Consider the following 22451-nt stretch of genomic DNA (forward strand, 5'->3'; position numbering starts at 1 on the left):
TTCTGTATCTTGACTCTTATCAATGTAAATATTCTAGTTGTAACATTGTACTATCATTCTGCAAAATGTTACTAATCATGCAAAGTTGGTAAAGAATAAATGGGGTGTCTCTGTATTATTTCTTACAATGCATGTGCATCTACAATATATTAAAATAAACTTTAATTTTAAAAAATCAAAAGAAGAATATTTTGTGATATGGAAAAATTATGTTGAATTCAAATTTCAGCGTCCATAAATCAAGTTTTATTGAAACAACAACCAAAAAAAGTTGGTCCCGAATTAAGGAAACCTATCTTAAGGTCAGTTGATTAGCAACATTTATTCTATCTGCAACCTTAATTTCCCCTTGCTATGTAACAAAACATATTCACAGGTTCTGGGGGTTAGGAGTAGACATCTTTGGGGGATCATTATTCTGCCTACTACCGGTAGTATACTATAAACACCTGTCAATCACTCCATAGTGGTGCATCAAGAAAATTATTTCTCATTTGTTTTTACAGCTGCCTAGTATTCTACCCAGTAGAATTTTATAATTAGTCTAATTTTACAACAGAATGTGTTGATACTTTTATTATAGAACCTCTTTATTGATTCTTTTTAGCCAAGAACAGCATATGGCTTTCTATTTGCTAAGTTTACACTGGCCTTTCAAGAGTTTTCTTTTTAAAGTTTTCTCCATATAGGTTTTGCACATTTCTTCTTAAATTTATTCCTAATAATTTTGGTTGTTGCTATTGTAAATACAGTCTTCAGCTTTATAACTTTATCACTGGTCATTTGCATATATGAAGGCTGATTTTAGTATGTTAATTTTATATCTCTACTTTACTAAATGATCTTTTTTACGTAGTTTTCCCACTGAACTCCGTGTTTTCAGATAGATAATCATACCAACGCATAAAAGAGAACATGAGAACTATTGAAGGTGAAAAAGGAGGCGGAAACCACCATGTTGCCCCTTGATAAGTGTATGTACAAGATCTTCGTCCCTTGATCGTCGTGAAGCGTTGCTGAGTTGGGAAGGACTTGGGGAGCATCCCTTTGAGGCACCTCGAATCTCAAAGGTGCAGAAACCCAAATAAAAGTGAGAGTGAGCAAGCATGGGATTTCCCTATTTCAGATCGACTTGCGAAGCCTCGACTACTCATCGGGTCGGGGGAAGCGGAGATAGGCACAGAAGAGGAGAAGCAGAAGACTGTTCCGTGGAACCGCCGGCCTGACACTCCTCAGCGGTCCTCTCGCGGGAGCGGCGCGCGGGAGCCGGGGGTAACTACCGAGTTGAGAGCCCCTCCCTCCCCCTTCCTAGAGCAGCGCCGGAAGTGCGCCCGCGCCGACCCCGCGAGCCGGTCTTGTTTCGGCCTTTGTGGGTCGTTCTTGTTGGGTTCTGGCTTCCGAAGGGGTTGGAGGCCTCAGCCCGGAGCCCCGGGAGGAGGGAATCCTCTGCTGGCTCCGGGGGCCGCGGGTGAGCGAGCCTGTGCTCCGGACGCTGGGCGACGGGATATTAGGGCGTTCTGGCGGCCTGGGGCCCTCGGGCCGCCCCAGGCGGGAGCAGGGCGCCCTGCGGTCCTCCCCGCCCAGGTGGGTCCGCGGGAAGCTCCCAACACAGAAGCCATCCCCCGACCCTTGGGAGGGTGGGTCGGAGCCCGGGGCTGAGGGGTCCGCCCTCGGTCTCTGCGGAGTCCGGCTGTGCCTGGGGCCGCGAACCCTTCTCGCCTGTGCGCCTCCCGACATTTCTGGACGCTCCTGCGTCTCAGACGCCGACCGGCGGCCTAGGGCCCCTTTCCTGGGCTTGCCTCCCTTCAGATTTAGAATCACAGAATGTGAGGGTAGAAGAGGGCCTTAAAGACCAACATTTCCAGCCTTTTCACTTTGTAAATGATGAGGAGCGGAGAGATAAGTCCCAGAGGGAATAAATTCATGTGACTTTGCTGTTTTATGACTTCATGGCTTTCACCAGACATCTGGGCATTTAAAAAATAAAGCAGCTAATCGAGGATGTCTCAACGTTTTATTATTATTATTTACTCTAAATGTTGGATTTATTCCATTTAGTTGTCATTTATTCTAGAACTAAATGGAAATGTTCTTTCCAAGTCTTACTCTTTCTTCATAAAGTCCTGAAATAACTTAGCACTTTTTACCTAATCTTTCTCTTTAGTCTATTCTTAAGTCTTTTTTAATCAAAGTATTTCCCTGAGTATAGTAAATTAACCTGGAGACGTGTTTCAAAGCACATATTTAAATTCTTAGAATTTGTGATTTTTGACTATGGTATTATTTGTGTTAATAATGATGGCTTCTTCCTCAGATCCACCCAGAAAGAAACTTTCCACTGGAGATCTTGCTTGAAGCACTGACACAGCTTTTGCAAGGCTATGATGGCATCTACTTGGGCTATCCAGGCCCACAGGAACCAGGATGAACTTTTGGAAGTAAAGATAGAGGAGGAGGAGCAGAAGGAGGAGAATTATAAGTATACCACGAGACAGGATCAGAAGCTGCAGAAGAACAACACCCATAGCAGAGAAGTCTTTCGACAGTACTTCAGGCAGTTCTGCTACCAGGAAACATCTGGACCCCGTGAGGCTTTGAGTCGACTCCGGGAACTTTGCCATCAGTGGCTGAGGCCGGAGACCCACACCAAAGAGCAGATCCTGGAGCTGCTGGTGCTGGAACAATTCTTGACGATCCTGCCTGAGGAGCTGCAAGCCTGGGTGCAGGAACAGCATCCAGAGAGTGGGGAAGAGGTGGTGACTGTGCTGGAGGATTTAGAGAGAGAGTTGGACGAGCCAGGATATCAGGTGAGAAGACAGATGTGGTTTCTGTTGGAGAAACGATGAATTATGGATTTCTAGGCCAGAGTGAAGTACAGCATTAGTTCACAAAGTGTGATCTTGACACTGGTGCATCAGAAAAGGGCCTGAGTGTCATGAAAAATTGATTAATGTAGTCCTAATTTATTTATACCTTTTCTGTGGAAGGATTATGTATTTCTGCACTAAGCTACAAAGTTCTCTTTGATAAAATGCTGCTCAGAAACATTAGAAACAGAAGATTTAGAAACAAGTCTTCTAGGACAGAAAATTTTGGAGAGATGATGGTAACAGAATGGACAGCAGCCTCTTGAAAGGGGCATCACTTCTGTTGTTCAATACAAATTAAGAAATAAGGTTTTGCAGATATATCCACTGCCCTGTCTCCATTAAAGGATTAAAAGATGGAGAAATTAGTTACCATCTCAGAGGAATGGGATATAGGAGCAGAGTAGAAAGTTAGGAGGGAGGGCCAGGGCAGGGGACCCATGTTTCTTTGAGTAGTAGAAAGCCAAGTTAGGTTGGAAAGGTGAGTTGTGACAAGAGTTAAGAACAGAGTGTCCAGGACCTTGAATATCAAGCCCTGGAGTTTAGATTTAATTCTGAAGGACAGAGACTCCTAACCTTTTCTTTTTGAGTCTAGATGAGCTTTACTAACCCCAAGATGTAAAAGAGAACCAAATTATGTAGGACCTTTTTGTTTTGTTTTAACATTGATAAAAGGCAGTGGTTCTCAGCCATTGGCAATTTTGTGCCCCAGAGAGCATTTGGCAGCATCTTGGGACATTTTTGGTTGTCATAAGGGGGCATCTAGCAGCGAAAGGGCAGGGATGCTGCTGAACATCTTAGAATGCATAGGACAGCCTCATACAGCAGAGAATTGTCTGACCCAACGTGTCAATAGAGCCAAGGCTAGGAAACCTTGGTATAAAGAGTATAAAACAGTGAGAGGGACCTGCCTGTTGGCTTAGTGGTTAAGTTCAGCAGGGTCTGCTTTGACAGTCTGGGGTTCACAGGTTCAGATCCTGGGCATGGACCTACACCATTCATCAAGCCATGCTATGAAAGTGTCCCACATACAAAATAGGGGAAGATTGGCACAGATGTTAGCTCAGGGACAATATTCCTCAAGCAAAAAGAGGAAGATTGGCACTGGATGTTAGCTCAGGGCCAATCTTCCTAACACACACACACAAATATAAAACAGTGAGATGATAAAACAAGAAGTGTGATCTAGCATTGGGGTACAAAATAGACTGGAGAGGGAAGGAGCATGTGGCAAAAAGATCTAAGTTTGAAATGGAGTTATAAAAGTGTGGCTAGAAAGGATGAGCCATGCCTTAGGTAAGAATTAAATGGAAATGACAGCTTAGACATTTGAAGAAGGAAGAATGCATGGAAAACTTTTACTAAGCAATCTCTTCTAGGCTATGCACTAGGGATTTCAAGCTTGAAAGACTAGCGTAATGAAGACATTCCTAACAGAGTTCAAGACTGTAGGGGAAGTGAATTGGGGAAGAGTTCGTTCATTCAGATATTTATTGAAAATCTCTTTTGCACCAGGCACCATTCTCGGCACTGGGAATGCAGCAGCGAACAAAGCATGGAAGGTTGCTGCTCTCGTCTAGATAGATTCTAGCCTACTGAGAAGAGACAGATGGTAAACAAAACATGGGCAAACATAATATGTCAGGTGGTGACAAATTATATTTGTTAAAGAAAATAGGGGCTGGCCCCACGGCATAGTGGTTAAGTTCGGCACCAACCCAGGTGGCCTGGGTTCGCAGGTTTGGATTCTGGGCATGGACATACACTACACGTCAGCCTTGCTGTGGTGGCGACCCACATACAAAATAGAGGAAGATTGGCACAGATTTTAGCTCAGGGCTAATCTTCCTCAAGCAAAAAAAAAAACCCAATAAAGCAAAGGAATAGTGAATGACATGGAGATTGTGCTATTTTCGATAGACCAGTCAGTGAAGGCTACTCAGATAAGGTGACATTTAGAGCAGGGATATGAATCAGAAGAGCAAGCCATGGAGCCATCCAGAATAAGAGCATTCAGGCAAAGGGAATAGTAAATGGAGAGGTCTTAAGGTGAGAACGTGCTTGTCCTGGTGGAGTTGTGCTTGTCAAGGAGGAGATGAAATCAGATAGTTATAAAGAGATCAGATCATGTAGGCACTTGTAGGCCATTAATTAAAAGGACTTTGGATTTTATTCTGAGATGGAAAGTCATTGGAGAGTTTTGAGCAGAAGAGAGGTTTAATCTGACTTAAAATTTTAAAATAATCACTCTGGCTGCTATGCTGGGAAAGTTCTGTGTTGGGGATGGGGGAGGGGAAGGCGTAGAGGTTAAAGGTAGAAGCAGGGAAACAAGTTTAGGAGGCTTAGCTATAAGCAGTAATCCAGGCAAGAGATATTGGTGGCTTGGACTACGATAGTAGCAGTGGAAGTGGGGAGATGTGATTGGATTCTGGATATATTTTGAAGGTAGAGCTTGACAGGATTTGTTTTTATATAGCATGTGAGATATGAGAGAAAGCGAGTTAAGGATTTTGCTAAGGTTTTTGGTCTGAACTCAGGTAGAATGGATTTGTCATTTGGTAAAGACTGGATGAGAAGTAGGTTTCGAGTGGAGGGACAGGAATCAAGAGTTAGGTTTTAGATGTGTTAATTTTGAGATTCCCATTAGAATCCAGTTGGAAAAGTTGAGCAAGCAACTGGATATAGAAAGTTGGGATTCAGTGGAGGGATCTATGCTAGAACTTTAAAGGTGACACTTGTCAGAATATGGATGGAATTGAAAGCTATGAGACAAAAGGAGAGTAACCAGAAGTGGTAGCTGAGAAGGAGTGGCCACCGGGGTAGGAAGACACTGACAGAAACATTGGATTCTCAGGTGCAGGCGAAAGTAATTTGGTTTTAAACATGTTGAGTTTGTATTGCCAACCAGTCCTTTCTCTTACAGCATGCTGGAGGCAGCTAATGGGGTTTACAGCTTGATTTCTGAGGTCAACCCGGGGAGGCAGGGATAGAAGGTGCAGCTCACTGTACTGGCCTTTTTTTTTCTTTTTTTTCTTTCAAAATTTGAAGTATCAAAACATCTTTTCAGTACATCTGAGATAGCATTCTGTTGATTTTGGCTCTTACTCTGGAGACAGAGGTTACAAAATGAAACTGTGTCAAGGAAATAGAAGCAGTGTATAGTGATTTCTTATTTACAAAATTTAGCCATTGAGGGGGATAGAGGAGTAATTTGAGGGCCTGTTGTATGCCAAGGCCCTGTGCTACATGCTTTACAGACATGATGTCGTATAATCTCAGAGTAAGTGACTAGCCCAAGGTCACAGAGCTGCTAAACTAAGAAACAGAGAAAGTAAGTAGAGTGATTCTGCTTTTTACAGTACCATACTGAGGGAACCTATTTTTAAATACAAGAGGGAATGGGCCCTTGCAGGAATGGAAGCTACAGAGTGGCTGAAGTTGCTGAATAAATGAGTTAATTGAGGGAGCAAGGGTCAGAGGGAAGCAGAAAGGGATGGGATTGAAGGCAAAAGTGGAGATAGGAGCCTTGAAAAAGAAAAGACATCTTCCCCTAAGACAGAAGGGAAGGAAAGAGTATGAGTGGACATAGATAAATTAAAAGGTTAGATGATTTTTGAGATGATTGTAATCTTGGATAAACAGAAAATAAGATCATCTTCCTGGAGAGAAGTGGGATGGAAACCTTGGAAGAGCAGTGTATTGGGAACAGCTTCTGGAGTGACTATGGAAGAGATTTCTCTCCTTTCTCTTCTTTTCCCTTCCTTTCTGCTTCCTCCTCCTACCCTGTTTCTTTTCTTCCTCTTTCTTCTTTGTTTCCTTCTGCCTGTCTTCATCATTTCTCTCTATTATTTCCCTTTACTTAGCCCCTTTCCTTTTCTTCTTTCTCTCTTCTATTTTCCCCTAAGTTCTTTTTTCCTCCTTTCTTCCTCTTTATAGCCTTCTTTTCCTTCTCTCCTTTCTTTTTTCTTTCTCTCTTTCCTTCTCCACTTCTTTGAGCATAAGACAAAGAAGTAAAACTGGCACAACCAACATACTTTAGCTGTTAAGTATGGGGGAAATCACTTCCAGCTGGGGAAGGGAAGGTTTCCCAGAGGAGGTGATGTTTATATTGACCTTGAAGAATGAGTAGGATTATGGCAGTTCATTCAAGTTTCAGAGAGCTGGGTGCCACTGCCATGAATAGTATACTTTTTTGTTTTCTGTTGTCAGAGCAAGTGTCTCAGCTATACCTCATTTACCTCAGGTCTCAGACCACGCTGAGGAACAGGAAATGTTCTTGCAGGAGATGGCACCTCTAGGAAGAGAACAAGAACCCAGTATGACCCTCCAGTGTGTGAAAGCCCAGCTAAAGTGTGAATCTCCAGAACTTGAAGCCCAACAGAAGCAAGGTAAGGAAGAAAGACCCATCTTGGGAGGAAGAAGGCAGGGCTAGCAGAGGACATGGGACTCTTTTGTACTGCATGCTGTTTCTGATCATTGAAGTCAGGAAAGTCTCTCTGGGAATCTGAGGGCTCATGCATAGACTCTCAGACAGCTTAATTTGTTACTCTTCAGTTCTTTTTTTCTCTTTATATTAATATTTTTCTAAATTTTGTCTTTCTTTTATTTGAGATCACTTAATTTAGGCCTTCTGATAGTTATTGTCCTTTGTACTGACTTCCCTGCTATTTCTAGCCTTTATCCTACCAGATAATACCACTATCTTCCCCTTTGACTTTATCCTTCCTCCTTCAGTAAATAAGCCTTTGCTCCATGATGTCTGCAACTAACTCTCAGATGGTTCAGGAAAAAACAATATGTGTGTACTGTTATAAAGAGAAGGAGTAATAAAGAAAAGGTGGCAGAATGTTAAAATTCGGTGAATGGGTGAAAGACCCTGTATCTTCCTTATCTTTCTCTATATTTTTTCTTTTTCATTTAATTTTTTAAATTGGTAAAAATTCACATGGCGCAAAAACAAAAATTTAAAGTTATCAAATGAAAAGTTTTCATTCTATTCAATTCTCCCAGCCATCTTGTCTCCTCCTCCCTGCTCTAAAATAGGTTGTTACTGTTACTAGTTTCTTGTTTGTCCTTCTAGAGATTTTTTTATGCATATACATTTTTCATATTCAAATGAATATATTTTCCTCTCTTTATCACTAAGATGGTAGAACCTTGCATTTTTTATTTCTAAACAGTGGCTTAATATTAAAATGTCTGGATGTACTACACAATTAACTAATCCTTTTCCCTGCTGATGACATTTAAGTTATCCCCAGTGTTTTATTTACTATAACAGACAGTGCTTTGGTGAATAATCATGTGTGAGTATATCTGTAGCATAAATTCCTATATGTGGAATTACTAGGTCAAAGGTTATATACATTTGTAATTTTGATAGATATTGTTAAATTGCCCTCTGTAAGGCTTGGATCGATTTACACTGCAATGTGTGATATCCATTTTGTGAATACAGTGTTATATCAAACTGATGGCAAATCTGATGGGTGAAAATAATATCTCAATATTGTTTAAATTTGCTTTTCCCTTATTTTGAGGTGGAGCATCTTGTCTTATGTTTAAGAGCTATTGTATTTCCTTTCCTGGAAACCATCAATTTTTCCTTTGCCCTGTTTTCTATTGGGTTATTGGTCTTTTCCTTAACAGTTTTTGGAGTGTTTTATATAGTAGGTCTGTCCTATATTCCAATACCATTTTATAGCTGTGCAGAAACTCTAGGTTCTTATGTATTTTTCATTTCAATAATTTTGTGTTGCCTATTGAAGTTGCTGTTTGCTATCATAAGAAATTAGTTAACATTTGTGATCCATTTGTAGTTTCAGATATTGAGACTGGAAATGAGTACAGGAATTTAACTTTAAAGCAAGAAGTTTCTGAAGAAATGGAACCATATGGGACTATATCTAGCAAATTTGAAAATGAAATGTCCCAGTCTATTAGATATGAAAAAACCTATGAATCTGAAGAAAAAACAGAAGAGCCTTCTGGACATTCTAGGGAAGATAAACAACCTATATGTGATGAAAATGGAGTAAGTTTGACTGAGAACTCAGACCTTACTGAACACCAGAGAATTTGTCCAGGAGAAAAACCTTACGAATGTGATGACTGTGGAAAAGCTTTTAGTCAGCACTCACGCCTCATAGAACATCAGAGGATCCATACTGGAGACAGGCCCTACAAATGCGAAGAATGTGGAAAAACTTTCCGTGGGAGAACTGTGCTTATTCGGCACAAAATAATACACACTGGAGAGAAACCATATAAATGTAATGAGTGTAGCAAAGCCTTTGGCCGGTGGTCAGCTCTTAATCAACATCAGAGGCTTCACACAGGAGAGAAACACTACCACTGTAATGAATGCGGCAAAGCCTTTAGCCAGAAAGCAGGCCTCTTTCACCATCTCAAAATCCACACAAGAGACAAACCATATCATTGTACTCAGTGTAATAAAAGTTTTAGTCGGCGTTCAATACTTACTCAGCATCAAGGAGTTCATACTGGGGCAAAGCCATATGAGTGCAATGAGTGTGGAAAAGCCTTTGTTTATAACTCATCCCTTGTTTCCCATCAGGAGACTCACCACAAAGAAAAATGCTATCAGTGTAAGGAATGTGGGAAATCCTTCAGTCAGAGTGGCCTTATTCAACATCAGAGAATCCACACTGGGGAGAAACCTTACCAGTGTGATGTTTGTGGAAAAGCCTTTATTCAGAGGACAAGTCTTATAGGACATCAGCGAATTCACACTGGAGAGAGACCCTATAAATGTGACAAGTGTGGGAAGGCTTTCACTCAAAGATCAGTCCTCACAGAACATCAGCGAATCCACACTGGAGAGAGGCCCTACAAGTGCGATGAGTGTGGGAATGCCTTCCGAGGAATCACCAGCCTCATTCAGCATCAGAGAATCCACACTGGGGAGAAACCCTACCAATGTGATGAATGTGGCAAAGCCTTCAGACAGAGGTCAGATCTTAGTAAACACCAGAGAATCCATAGTAGAGGTCCCTATAAATGTAAAGAGTGTGGGGAATCGTTCAGGCAGAACTCAGCTCTTATTCAACATCAGACGATCCACAAAGGAGAAAAATCTGTTTCTCTGTGATGACTACAAGGAAGCTATGTCACAGAGTGCAGGCTGGAGTAGCTTTTAAATGATTCAGGGCAAAATGTCAGTCACTCACTATTGCTATGAGGAAACCTCAGATATTTTATAAAGAATCCACTAGGTGCTGACCCTTGTATTAGGTGCTGTGGAGAACAAGAAGCATAACACCAAATTCGTTTTCTTAAAGAGTTTACAATCTAGTTTGGAATATATAAGACCACATGTTTAGTTAAATAAGACTACAGGACAGTAGAATTGATGCTCAAAGTGGTGGAGAATTAAAATGGCACTTGGAAGACAGTAAGTGCTATAAATTCTGAAGGACAGATCCTTGTTGCCTAAGATGGTCAGGAGAGATTTAATTGACGATAAGGGTTTGGTGGGCAGATTTGAAAGGCAAAAGGGAGAAAATATTTAGGCTCAAACAAATGGAAGCAGAGTCGTTTGGAAATATCAGTGACAATACTAGCAAACCTAAAGTAGAGAGCTTGTTCAAACTGGGCAGTTGATGACATTAAGTTGGAAATAACTTGGGGACAAACTATGGAAGGGCTAGAATGCCAGTAATTTTACCTAATATTTTTAACACTTTGACACTTACAAAGCACTCTTCTCATTTAATTCCTAAAATATCTTGGTAAATTAAAATTATTCTCCATTTCAAAACTGAGGATACTCTTGCTTACAGAGATGGTGACATAGCTACAACATCACACAAAGGAAAAGACCAGCAACTTAGGTGCAGATCTCTGACTTCATGTCCTTTTCATTACAATAGATTCCTCAACATCAGTGGAGCTTGTTTAAAATGCCTGAGTCCCACTCACAGATATTCTGCTTCAGTAGGTCTGGGATGGGGTTGAGAATCTTCATTTTTATAGCTCTACAGTCGCCTGATGTTAACTAAAATATGAGAAACATTGCATCGAGACACAACTGCCTTTGTGGTTGCCAGCGAAGTGAGGAAACATGAACACAGTCCCGTAAACAAGGGACCACTGCAGATTTTTGGCATAAGGAAAGCCCTACCTGTGGGACATATGCCACTAGCTCCTTAGAGTGAACAGGGGATTAGACCTCCATCATGCCCAAAACTAGGGCTTCAGGATGGCCTGCCCATTCCTTCAAATTTAAGTGTTTTTTTTTTTAAAAAAAAAGACTGACTTACATTCCAAGGCTCCAGGGTCTTAGTGCAAGCCCTTTGTGTGTGTATGTGTTTAGTTAGGGGAGGGGTGCTGCTGCTTTTCTCTGTTTTACTCATTAACCTCCCTTTTTTCCCAACTCGATAGTTACTATGTTCTGAATTCCCTAAAAATGGCTCTTGAGAATGGTGTACAATTTTTGGTTTGTATACCTTCTTGAGCACATAAAAGACCTAAAGATTAGTGATTCTATCCCTTGGGGCTTCTGAAAATACAAATCAACCAAAAATTGGTTGACTTTACCCCTAGATTACTCAGTAAACAATTCTGTTTTGGATGAGAACCTATGATGATTATTGTAGTGGGAAAATAGGCAAGCCACATAGATGTACACGTGGCTCCTGTTCTGTTTATCTTTTTATTTACTGAAATCATTTTAAATCTCTACTGAGATGTCCTCTTATTTCCTTCCTATCCATAATCCCTATATAGAACATAAGCATATCATCACTGGCTTGGAAAGAGAAGAATCAGTAGTACTATAGAAATACGTGTGTTCCTAGTTTTCTAAATTGTAAGTGTGAACACATTTTCCCATAAAAATGATAATAGTATTAGTCTTATAACTTAGACAAATTATTTGCCAGATCGACTATTGGGATTGGAATTTACATGACTGTGCAAGAAAACATTCTGAGTTCACAACAGAGGAAAGCAAATGAACATTTGAAAAACACCTCATTCACCAGCTGAGAACTATTTATTTAGGCTTTTTCATAAGACCAAAATTGGAGTTGCACACACAAGGCATTGAGGCAGGTAGGATTGGAAACCTAATTTTTAACATCCAAGAAACAAACAAGGATCCCAGAGTGAGCCTGAGAGCTCTGGAGATATAAGTATGTGAGACCTAAGCTTACCCTGCCTGAAATTTCTTACTCTCATGCAAACTCTTCTTATTGGAGGGGACTTAGTCACAAGAACCGATATGAGAATGTCCTCTTTACCACACTGAGGCTCTCCATACTTGGCATCAAATCTGATTTCACAGACATGTTATCCAAACCGAAGTTCCTCTAACTCCAGAGCCTCTCACTTTAATCTGACTGCTCTCTGTAATGCAATCTTTATTTTAAACTTGCTTTCTACTCTCAGTGCCATTACTTGCAGTCTCTCCAGTTCATCCTCTGTTTAACATGTTCTCTCAATGCACACTTTTTCCTCCATTTGCCTCTGACTCTCTTAAGTACCTAATCTTATAAAGCAACCATAAACAAAGACCCAGAACAATGGGATATGCCTATTACATAGAAAGATACAGTTCATAACTTGTTTAAAAATAAATGGGGGTTTGTTCTGGTGGTTTCTTGTGCCTAAATACAGTTGTACTACCAAAAAAATGTGGAGTGGCATGAAATTTCCAGGTAGGGATCAAAGGAGATCAAACTAGTTATCCAGGATAAGGAGAAAATATGGTAGAATAAGGTTACTTATTGGAACTAAGTTGGCAACAGAGAAGCTGAAGGCCCTGAGGGGCAAGTGGAGGACATGAGAGATGTTAGATATGGAATTGGGGAGCAGTGAACAGAGACTGTCTTGTGATGAAGTCAAGAGTACATCTTCATGTGTAAAGGATAGATGTAGTATGACAATGACAGGATCTAGGAAATTAGAGTCCTTGGAAGCAGCTTATCTACATGGATTTTGAAATCATCAACAATAACAGGATGGAAAGGAACCATATGAAGTGAGTCCAATATAGAAGTAATGGCAGTCAATAGTAGTACCACAACAGCCAGATAGAGTGATGTAAAACTCAAATGAATCATGAAGCAGTGGCTTAGAAATAACATTAAGGATGAGAATAAGTTTGACTGGCTTCTCTTTTCTAATTGATTCAAGGTAAACAAGATGTGAATGTTTAAGGCAAAAAGCACCTGGAGGTTGGGGGAGACCCAGGTTTCTAAAATGATGGAAAATGAAGTGAGCTTAAACTGGGCTTTGGATGAAAAAGTAACCTGACAATCAAACAGGGGTTCCAGAGAGTGCAATAGAAAGGGTCTGCGAAAGGACTGCCAATGAAGATAAAATAGTTGTATGAAGAGGTTGCTGGAATCTGAGATATGAGGTACAGCTAATGATGAAAGAGGATTGAGCAGGGCTCTGAAATGAGAAATATCTGTATGGTGAGGATGGCGGTAGAGAGCGCTAAGATACAAGCACTTAGAAAAGCTCTGCACTCCTGTACTCAGAACAGAAGTAGCCTCTTCCATTAATATCCGGTACTACTTTATTATAGAGTTGTTACAGTTAAAACAAACCCTTCATTATTGGCCATCTTTTGGAATCGAGAAAAGGATTAATTAACAATAATACATAACATTTATTACTTGCTTACTGAGGGCCGGACATTACTGAATGCTTAAATTATTTCAGTTTTAGCTAAGGAAACTGAAATCGATGAATTAAGCTGCTTGAGGTCACAAAGTTAGTATGTGGTGGGGCCAAGATTTGAACCCAAGCAGCCCAGTCCCAGAGCCCACACACAGTTCCTCTGTTTATTTCATTTGAAAGAACTGTGTGTTGCAGTGGTATTCAGTGTTTCAAGTAATTATCTGTAGAAACTTTTTAACTTGTATCACTATTCTGGAAAATACTTAAGAAACTCCAGAGTCCTAGGTCCAAACACCAAAAGTAATAATATCACCATCCTCTCTGCCTACTAAATCTTGGATGAGGTTGGGTCAGCATACACATCAGCCCTAAGTTCTTCTTACCTGCACAATGAGGGTGTCTGCAGGAGACATTCCACTTTAAAAATGGTCTCTTTATAGGAAAGGATCCCCCTTCTAGCTTAGAACCATAATTGACTGCATTATTCTGACAGAATAAGGGATATTTGGCTGTCTTCTTTAACACAGATAATAAAGATTTAGAGAGATGCCCCCATTATGGATCTATCCAGTAACCAATATGGATCTATCTTTGATGAGGGTTTTCAAAAGTGATTTTATCTCTGTAGCTAGTACCACTTCTTGGATTAAAAAAATCATAATTGTGTATTATATAAAATAGTTCTTTCAGGTGTTCCTCTTGACTCCACAGCCCAGAATTTATTTGAGCAACAAGTGCTTGTTTAATTCAGGGATAATCATTTGATAGCCTTTAATTGAATCTTCTCAACTTTCATCTTTTCACGTTGAAAGGTCACATATCACAGCTCCTCCAGCAGTTCATTTTATTAGAATTTCTTTGGATCCCCTCTCCTTCCATACCTTTCTGGGTATAACTGGTAAGGAGTCCTTGCACATTATTTTTTATACATATAAGTATTTTTACATATATATTAATATATGTATGAATATATTTTGTATAAAATAATTGTATATAATTTTTATTTTATACATATAATTTGATTTTATGTATATAGTTTGGTTTTGACAAAGCCAACCATAAGTATTTTGAACTTCTCAGTTAACTCCCTAGCTCACATTGTAAGACCATCGTTGAGAGCCAGCAGTTCTCCCTTGATTTCATGGAAACAGTTTATTCACTTCACACGCATTATAAAAGATGGTTTCCAGGTCTGAAAACCCATCATTCAAGGCTCCCAGAGCTTTCACCCATCACAGTTGAAGGTGGTCTTTGGGGGATATATATGTTTGCTCTACCAGTCATCTTAAGTCCAGATGTCCTGGTCCTCAGTGTCCCAAGAAGGACTCCTAAGCGGAGGCCGTTAGTTACCTCTGATTCGTAGTTAGATCTTCATTATTCCTTTCTAAGCTTGATAAGCTTTTTGATCTAGTGCCTCAGTTCTGCCTACTCCAGTGAAATATTCAGGAGTAACTCTCTCACCATTTCATCCCGGATAAGGAACTCGACAGCTTGCTGTAGCCAAACTCTAGCTGTGTGACTTTGGGCAAGTGATTTAATCTGCTTGTGCCTCAGTTTCCTCAAAACGTAAAATGGCGATAATAATAGTACCTACCTCACTGGGCAATTAATGTGGACTAAATGGGTTATACATAAAGTGCTTAGAACAGTATTGATCACATGGTAAGTGCCTTGTAGCCGTTTTCTAAGGTTTTACTACCATGGGCTCTCAAACGTGTTGGCTCTAGATGCTCCAGCCCAGGCCCTAAATTACCTGTGAGCATGCTGCAAGCTCCCCAGGATTGCTGCATACTCCGCCCCGCCCTGGGATTAAAGCTCCCACCTAGGTCTACTTGTACTTTCTTACCTTGGGAACTGATAAACAGTGGCCGGCAGGGGACAAATATCGCCTAAACTGGCAAGGAGAGATTCCCCATCTTTTGGCTCCGCCCCTGTTAGTTATCAGAGATAACTAGTAGCTCAGGGTTTTCGCTTTTTGTCTTTGGAGTGGCTCTTCTGATGTTCTGCAGTTGGAAGAAGACCCCGGGCGGGACCTGCAGCGCCCCGGCCTCAGAGTTTAGGCCCCTGAAGTTACCTGACGGCGCAGCCCGAGCCGGCGCCGTTCAGCGGGGGCGGGGATACTGTCAGGCGACCACAGAGAGGAGAAACCCTCCAGATTCCTAGAGAACACCGAATGGTGAGGCGGCTGGTGATAGTGCAGGCTTAAAACTGCGAGCTCTTACAGTCGTTGTGGCGTGCGTGTGGAGGTCGTTGTTGTGGGTTCGTGGCATCTGGGTTCGACTCAGTGTCTGATCCGGCCCATCAGAACTCCGGTGAGGTTGGGTCTGATGATTGGGAGTTACGGGGGAAAGTTCAGGAGGGCTTCCAAGTTTTGAGCTGTGTTAAGATACTGGGGCTGTTGAGAAAAAGAGGAAAGTCTGAGATCTTGGTTTGGTAAAAGGAAGGTTGGGTTCTTTTGCGGAGATGATCTGACTCATGACTCTCCCTAGAGCAGATGGGACGACGCTTGAGTGCAAGGAAAAGACATAGATCTAATTACTGATTTTACGACCTTGAGCAAATTACTTAATCTCTCGGTGCCTCAGTATAAGTCATCTGTCAGTGGAATTGTATAGTATCTACTTAAATGAGTAAATTCGTAGTCAATTTTAAACAAATATTAGCTGTTGTTATTTTCTCATTTCTGATGTCCTTTTTTTTTTTAATCTGGTGAGGGAGATTGGCCCTGAGCTAACACCTGTTGCCAATCTTCCTCTTTTTGCTTGAGGAAGAGTGGCCCTGAGCCAACATCTGTGGCCATCTTCCTCTATTATGTATGCGGGACGCTGCCACAGCACGGCTTAATGAGTGGTATAGGTCTGCTCCTAGGATCAGTATCCAGGAACCCAGACCTCCGAAGTGGAGCCCACTGAACTTAACCACTATGCCACTGGGCTAGCCCCCTCTGATGTTCTTTTCTTTACCCTTTATTTGGGATTCTCTGAAGGAGAGAACCAAAGGAAAGAGGGTCATGGTCTTTCTCTCAAGCTTTATTAACATAAACATTTAGGAAGTAAGAGATTTTAGTAGGTGTTGCTAGCTAATAATTTGCAAAGTCACTCCCACTCCTAATTTATTTAGCTTCCTGACAGTTCCTTTTTCTTTAAGTGCATTGTCCAGGTAAGTGAGTTCTTGGGTAAAAGAGCTTAACAAAATTTAGAGTTTCTTTTAACAGTTTTATTTTGTGCCTTAGGAAGAAGACTAGCTACAGGGAAATACTTCTGAAAAATCAGTGTGAACCCCAAGCTGGAGTGAATCTTCTCCTCAGCTCTCTCATTCCAGAATGGCAGTCCTCTTGCAGGAAAGCTCTCTAATAGTGACTGATGGTACAGGAACAGGGATGTGCTGTGCCAAGAATCCGGCTGGCAAAGAAATCACAGACCTTTCTTCAAACTTTAAGTTGTTACTATCAGGAGATAAAGATCTGGACCTCACAGGGCTGTCAGAAGACTCAGGAAGCTCTGCCCACAATTGCTGAGACTAGAAATACAGACCAAGGAGCAGATGTTGAAGCAGGTCCTGACCCCTGCCTGGAGAGCTGCAGACCTAGGTAGGATAATATCATCTAGAATGTGGAGAAGAGGCATCAGTCATGCTGGAGAAGTTGAAGAGACAGCTTGAAGGACACACCATCAGGTGGGAAGGGTTGGGAAGATAACTTATGGCTTGACTAGTGAAAGGCTTCCGGAATAGCACAGAAAACAGCAAAACGTGACTTTAGGATCCCTCAGATATCTCTGGAGCCATAACCCAGTGTCTCTGCTGTGGGCTTTAATTCCCCCTGGTATTCATGTGCACATATGGAACCTTTTCTTTCTCTATTGGGTTTTTGGGGAAAGTTTAGCTTTAAAATCAGTTCAAGACCAGCTTCATCCCATTGCCTTTAGGGCCAAGGCTGAAGAAAAGAACAAGCTATGCCTATGACAGAGATAGTACCTTGGAATCAAAGGTTTCGGGTCCAGCCTCTTAAGACCGTATCTTAGTTTAACTCTCAGCATTATTGCCTTTGAAGCAGAAAGCTGATGAGAAAGGATTTCTGCAGAGAAAGGAGAGATTCTCGAAAGGAAGCTTTTTAGAACTCTTGTTAATAGTGTTCTCTCCCTTAAAACCTTGCCCCTACCAATCTGTTTCTCATTATCTACCCAATTCTTATTTATTTATTTTGCTGGGAAAGATTCACCCTAAGCTAACATGTGTTACCAGTCTTCCTCTTTTTTCTCCCTCCTCCTCAAAGCCCCACTACATAGTTGTATATTTTAGTTGTAAGTACTTCTAGTTCTATGTGAGCCACTGCCACAGCATGGCTACTGACAGACGAGTGGTGTGGTTCCGCGACTGGGAACTGAACCCAGGCTGCCAAGTGGAGCACACTGAATTTTAACCACTAAGCCATGAGGGCTTGCTGTGCCCAATTCTTCAGGTAGAAACTCTCAGCCGTATTTGCCAGGGGCATTGTGTTTTGCTTTGTTGTTATTTTGTTTTGACCTGTCCAACTCCTTTAGCTTCAAGTACTGATTTCTTCTTATGTTTTAGTCCTGAACATTATTGGGAAAGTTATTTTCCCCACTGCAATTTTTCCAGTTTACTGATTTCCCACATCAAAATAGTATATGTATTTTGATACTGGTCTTACTATCACTTCAAGATAACCTTTATCATATCCTGTTGTTTATTGATCCACTCAACAAATATTCATGGAGCATTTTGTCTATAGGAGTGGCCTAGGTACATTTCACTTGGTGTAAATGGTCCTTTTAACTAGCCTTTGCAAATTAAACTTCCTCTTGGTTTCATAATATTCCCTGTTTTTCATCTCTGGATTCAAACTGATCTTCTCTTAACTTTTTCTTATTATACCTTCCTGATTCTTTTATTGTCACATTTTGTGAGAAAATCCTGCATGCTATTCCAGTCTCCTGCCCAGTTATCTCCTCACTCAAACTGGAACCTCACATGCCTTCTTTGACACTTTATACACTTGAGATGGCAGTTTTAAGACGTGGAAAAGGCATACACTTTAGGTAAGACTGGGTTTTGTTTTTGTCAGTGTTCCTCAACTAAAGTCTCATTATCTCAGCAGAAGATACAGCTGACATTTGAATTGTCTATGCATTTTTTTTAGATGATGTTACTGAGAATGAAAATAAGGACTTGTCTCCAACACAAAAAAACTGTGAAGATGCTAAATCATGTTGGGGGATCTCTATAGAACTGCATTATCAATGCAATAAGTGTAGTAAAAACTTTACTTTCTGGTGAGTCATTACTCAGCATTAGGGAGTCCACATGGAAGAGAATCTCTCTGAGAGCAACAAGTTTGGAAAGGCTTTTGTTTATAACGGATCCCTCTTTTGCCACCAGCAGATCACCACAAGGAAAAATGCTTATCAGTATAAGGAATGTGGGAAAGCTTTCAGCTATAGTGGCCTTTTTTGACATCAGAGAATCCACATAAGCCAGAGACTGCATAAATGTGGTGACTGTGAGGAGGCCTTCATTCAGCGTGGAAATCTTGCAGAATGTTATGTGAAGGAAATAGGAAGGCCACCCAGAAGTCAGGACTGACTGTGCACCAGAGCATCTACAGAGGAGAGAGATCTTATAAACGTGATGAATGTGGAAATACTTTCCATGGAATCACCAGCTTTGTTCAGCATTGGAGAATTCACACTCAAGAGAACCCTGACAGTGTGATGTGTATGGAAAATTCTTCAGATAAGAGTTTGGATCTTGGTAAACATCAGCAAATCCATATTAGAGAGGCTCTTATAAATGAGAGGATTGTGGGAAGTTATATAGATAGAGATCAAGCCTCACCTACAGTCTCTCCACAGTATTGGAAAATTAATATAATTAACGTAAATGGGCAGTTGTATGGTGAAGAAGTATTTCTAAATTGCCCATTTTAGCCAGTAAAAATATTCAATGAGTGTCTCAGGTCAAGAAAAGGAAAGGTCAGAAGTTTTTTCGATTCCTAGAGGAGTCTATATATGTAAGCAACCAGGACTTTTGAAATAAACTCTTTCTCTGCATCCCTGGACTTGTGATCCTGTCTCCTGGATGATTATCTGTGTATTGAAGATATGTTATTTCCCCATGCCTGCTCTAATCTCATATCTTAAATTCATTCAACAAATGTAGACTGTAGTAATATTGTCTTACTGTGTTATAAATATATTTTATTGATGGGCTAAATAGGCATGTATGAGTACCCTGGGACTCAAAAATCACATTTATATGGTTTCAGTAAATGTAAAGAAAGGAACCACATCGTTGAATTGTTGGATACTTTCCCAGATTTGGGACTGCCTCTGTGTTCTCCAACACAAGGCTATATACGTGTCCTTCAGAGAATATATATTTTCCAGCTTTGGTCTGATTATTTTTTTAAGACAGAAAAAGATACTTCACATATAACCTATTGACAGATAATGCTAGAGATATTTTCCCTTATAGATAACACAGAATATAATCTTGTGAAGGCTGGTACTTTAAGTGACTTGCTTGTTATCCTTTTCAGTTCTAAAACCTACAGGCTAGAAGAGGAAAGAATCTTTAGAAGCCCTGCGGCAAGTTGGTAATACAGCCCAATCTCTAGGAGAATAAGGCTTACATATTTTATAGTAGCTCACTAAATACAGGAACACAGATTTCAGAACTTTGCAATGATTCTTTGGATCTGCTGTGCATCATTAGATTCTTTTGACAAGGTATTATAGTCCCTATTTTAAAAGATGGACTGCATTTTCTAGAGGGTGTTTTCAGCATCTATGGAAATCACGTTTCTTTTCCTTAACGTTGTTATTGCCTTGCATTATTTGAAAATGTTTCTTAATACTGAGCCAACTTTGCATTCCTGGAATTAATCCCATTTAGTCATGATGTTTTGTTAATGAGTTCTACTTGCTATTTTATTTAGTACATTTTTCTTCAATATTTATGTAAAATTGGTCCAATTTTCTTTTTTTGTACTATATTTTTCAGGTTTAGGTTTCAGTATTTTATTTGCATCATAAAAAGAGTTAAATTCTTGTTCATTTTTAATGCTCTAGAACAATTTATATAGGCTTGGAATTAGCTGGTCTTTGAAGGTTGAATTCTGACATAAAACCTGGGCTGAGTGCTTTTTTGTGGAATAATTCCTGGGTAACTTTCTCTCTTTCTTTTACAGAAATGGTCTATTAAGCCTTTCTATTTATAAGGGGGTCAATTTTGGTAATCTGTTATCTGCCTAGAAAATTATCATCTAGATTTTCAAATTATTATTTCACCTAGATTTTCAAATTACTTCCCTAGAATCTGCAATATAATCTATTATGACTTTTTAAAAAGCTTTATTGAGGGAAATTGATATACAGTAAACTGCTAAGTGTACAATTGTACATGATAAGTTTTAACATGTGCACAGCTGTGAAATAATCACTACAAAATAATGCACATCTCTATCACCCCAAAAGGTTTCCCCATGTCCCTTGATAATTCCTCCCTCCCACCCTTCCCTGCACACTGCCCCCATATCCAACCTCTGCTCTGCTTTCTGTTGCTATAAATTTAGTTTGCATTTTCTAGAATTGTGTATGAATGGAACCATACAGTATGTTCTATTTTTGGTCTGACTTCTTTCATTCAGCATAGTTATTTTGAGATTCATCCATGTTGCATGCATCAATAATTCATTCTTTCTATTGTTGAGTAGTATTCTATTGGGTGGATATACCACAATTTGCTTATGCTTTTACCTGTTGATGGACATTTGGATTATTTCCATTTGGGGGCTGTTAAAAATGAAGTTGGTATGAACATTTGTGTACAAGTCTTTGTATGGACATATGTGTTCATTTCTCTTCAGTAAATACCTTGGAGCAGGATGGTCGGATATAGATGATAAGAATATTTTTAACTTTTAAAGAAACTGTCAGATTGTTTTCCAGTGTTTGTTCTCTTTTACTTCCTCACCAGCAGTGTATGAGAGTTCCATCACTCTACGTTCTTGCTAACCCTTAATATGGTCAGTCTTTTTCATTTTAAACATATAATAGGTTGTGCAGTGGTATCTTATTGTAATTTTAATTTACATTTCCTAGTGGTTAATGATATTGAGCATCTTTTCATGGGATTATTTGCTATCCCCATCAGCCTCTGCTGAAGTATCCGTTGAAATTTTTGCCCATTGTTTTCTTGGGTGGTTTGTTATTCTGGATGCTAGTCCTTTATCAGTGCAGTGATTTGTGAATATTGCTTCCAGTTTGTGGATTGTCTTCATTCTATTAACAGTGTCTTTTGGAGAGCAGAGTTTTAAATGTTGATTAAGTCCAATTTATCTTTTGTTCTTTTTTTTTTTAAAGATTTTATTTTTTCCTTTTTCTCCCCAAAGCCCCCCGGTACATAGTTGTGTATTCTTCGTTGTGGGTTCTTCTAGTTGTGGCATGTGGGACGCTGCCTCAGCGTGGTCTGATGAGTAGTGCCGTGTCCGCGCCCAGGATTCGAACTAACGAAACACTGGGCCGCCTGCAGGGGAGCGCGCGAACTTAACCACTCGGCCACGGGGCCAGCCCCTCTTTTGTTCTTTTTTTTTTTAAAGATTGGCATGTGAGCTAACATCTGTTGCCAATCATTTTTTCTCCTTTTTCTCTTCAAAGCCCCCCAATACACAGTTGTGTATTCTAGTTGTGAGTGCCTCTGGTTGTACTATGTGGGACACCGCCTCAGCATGGCCTGACGAGCAGTGCCGTGTCTGCGCCCAGGATCTGAACCGGTGAAACCCCGTGCCGCTGAAGTGGAACGCATGAACTTAACCACTTGGCCTCGGGGCTGGCCCCCCTTTTTTTTCTTTTTGGTCATATTTTTGGTGATATTGCTAAGAAATCTTTGCCTAACCCAAAGTCACAAAAACTT

The 22451-nt window shown here is 40.4% G+C and overlaps 1 protein-coding gene across 9 annotated transcripts; it reads left to right on the forward strand.

The window, feature by feature from the left end:
- The first annotated feature begins 1266 nt into the window (after window positions 1-1266).
- ZSCAN12 (zinc finger and SCAN domain containing 12) lies at window positions 1267-19703 on the forward strand. Of its 9 annotated transcripts, none has more exons than XR_011505132.1 (7): window positions 1267-1584; window positions 2315-2807; window positions 7111-7255; window positions 8687-15829; window positions 16750-18577; window positions 18679-18811; window positions 18921-19703. XR_011505132.1 is itself a non-coding variant. In XM_070515416.1 (5 exons), the coding sequence occupies exons 2-5, from the start codon at window positions 2382-2384 to the stop codon at window positions 16868-16870; spliced, it is 1845 nt and encodes a 614-aa protein (XP_070371517.1). In that variant the 5' UTR covers window positions 1267-1584; window positions 2315-2381; the 3' UTR covers window positions 16871-19703. The 9 variants fall into 9 exon arrangements, 1 of the variants encoding a protein (XP_070371517.1); XR_011505130.1 differs by having other exon boundaries at window positions 16750-17192; window positions 18469-18577; window positions 18679-19703; XR_011505129.1 differs by having other exon boundaries at window positions 18679-19703.
- The last annotated feature ends 2748 nt before the right edge of the window (window positions 19704-22451 follow it).

This window comes from Equus asinus, chromosome 8, assembly GCF_041296235.1.
Source record: "Equus asinus isolate D_3611 breed Donkey chromosome 8, EquAss-T2T_v2, whole genome shotgun sequence".
NCBI classification, from domain to species: domain Eukaryota; kingdom Metazoa; phylum Chordata; class Mammalia; order Perissodactyla; family Equidae; genus Equus; species Equus asinus.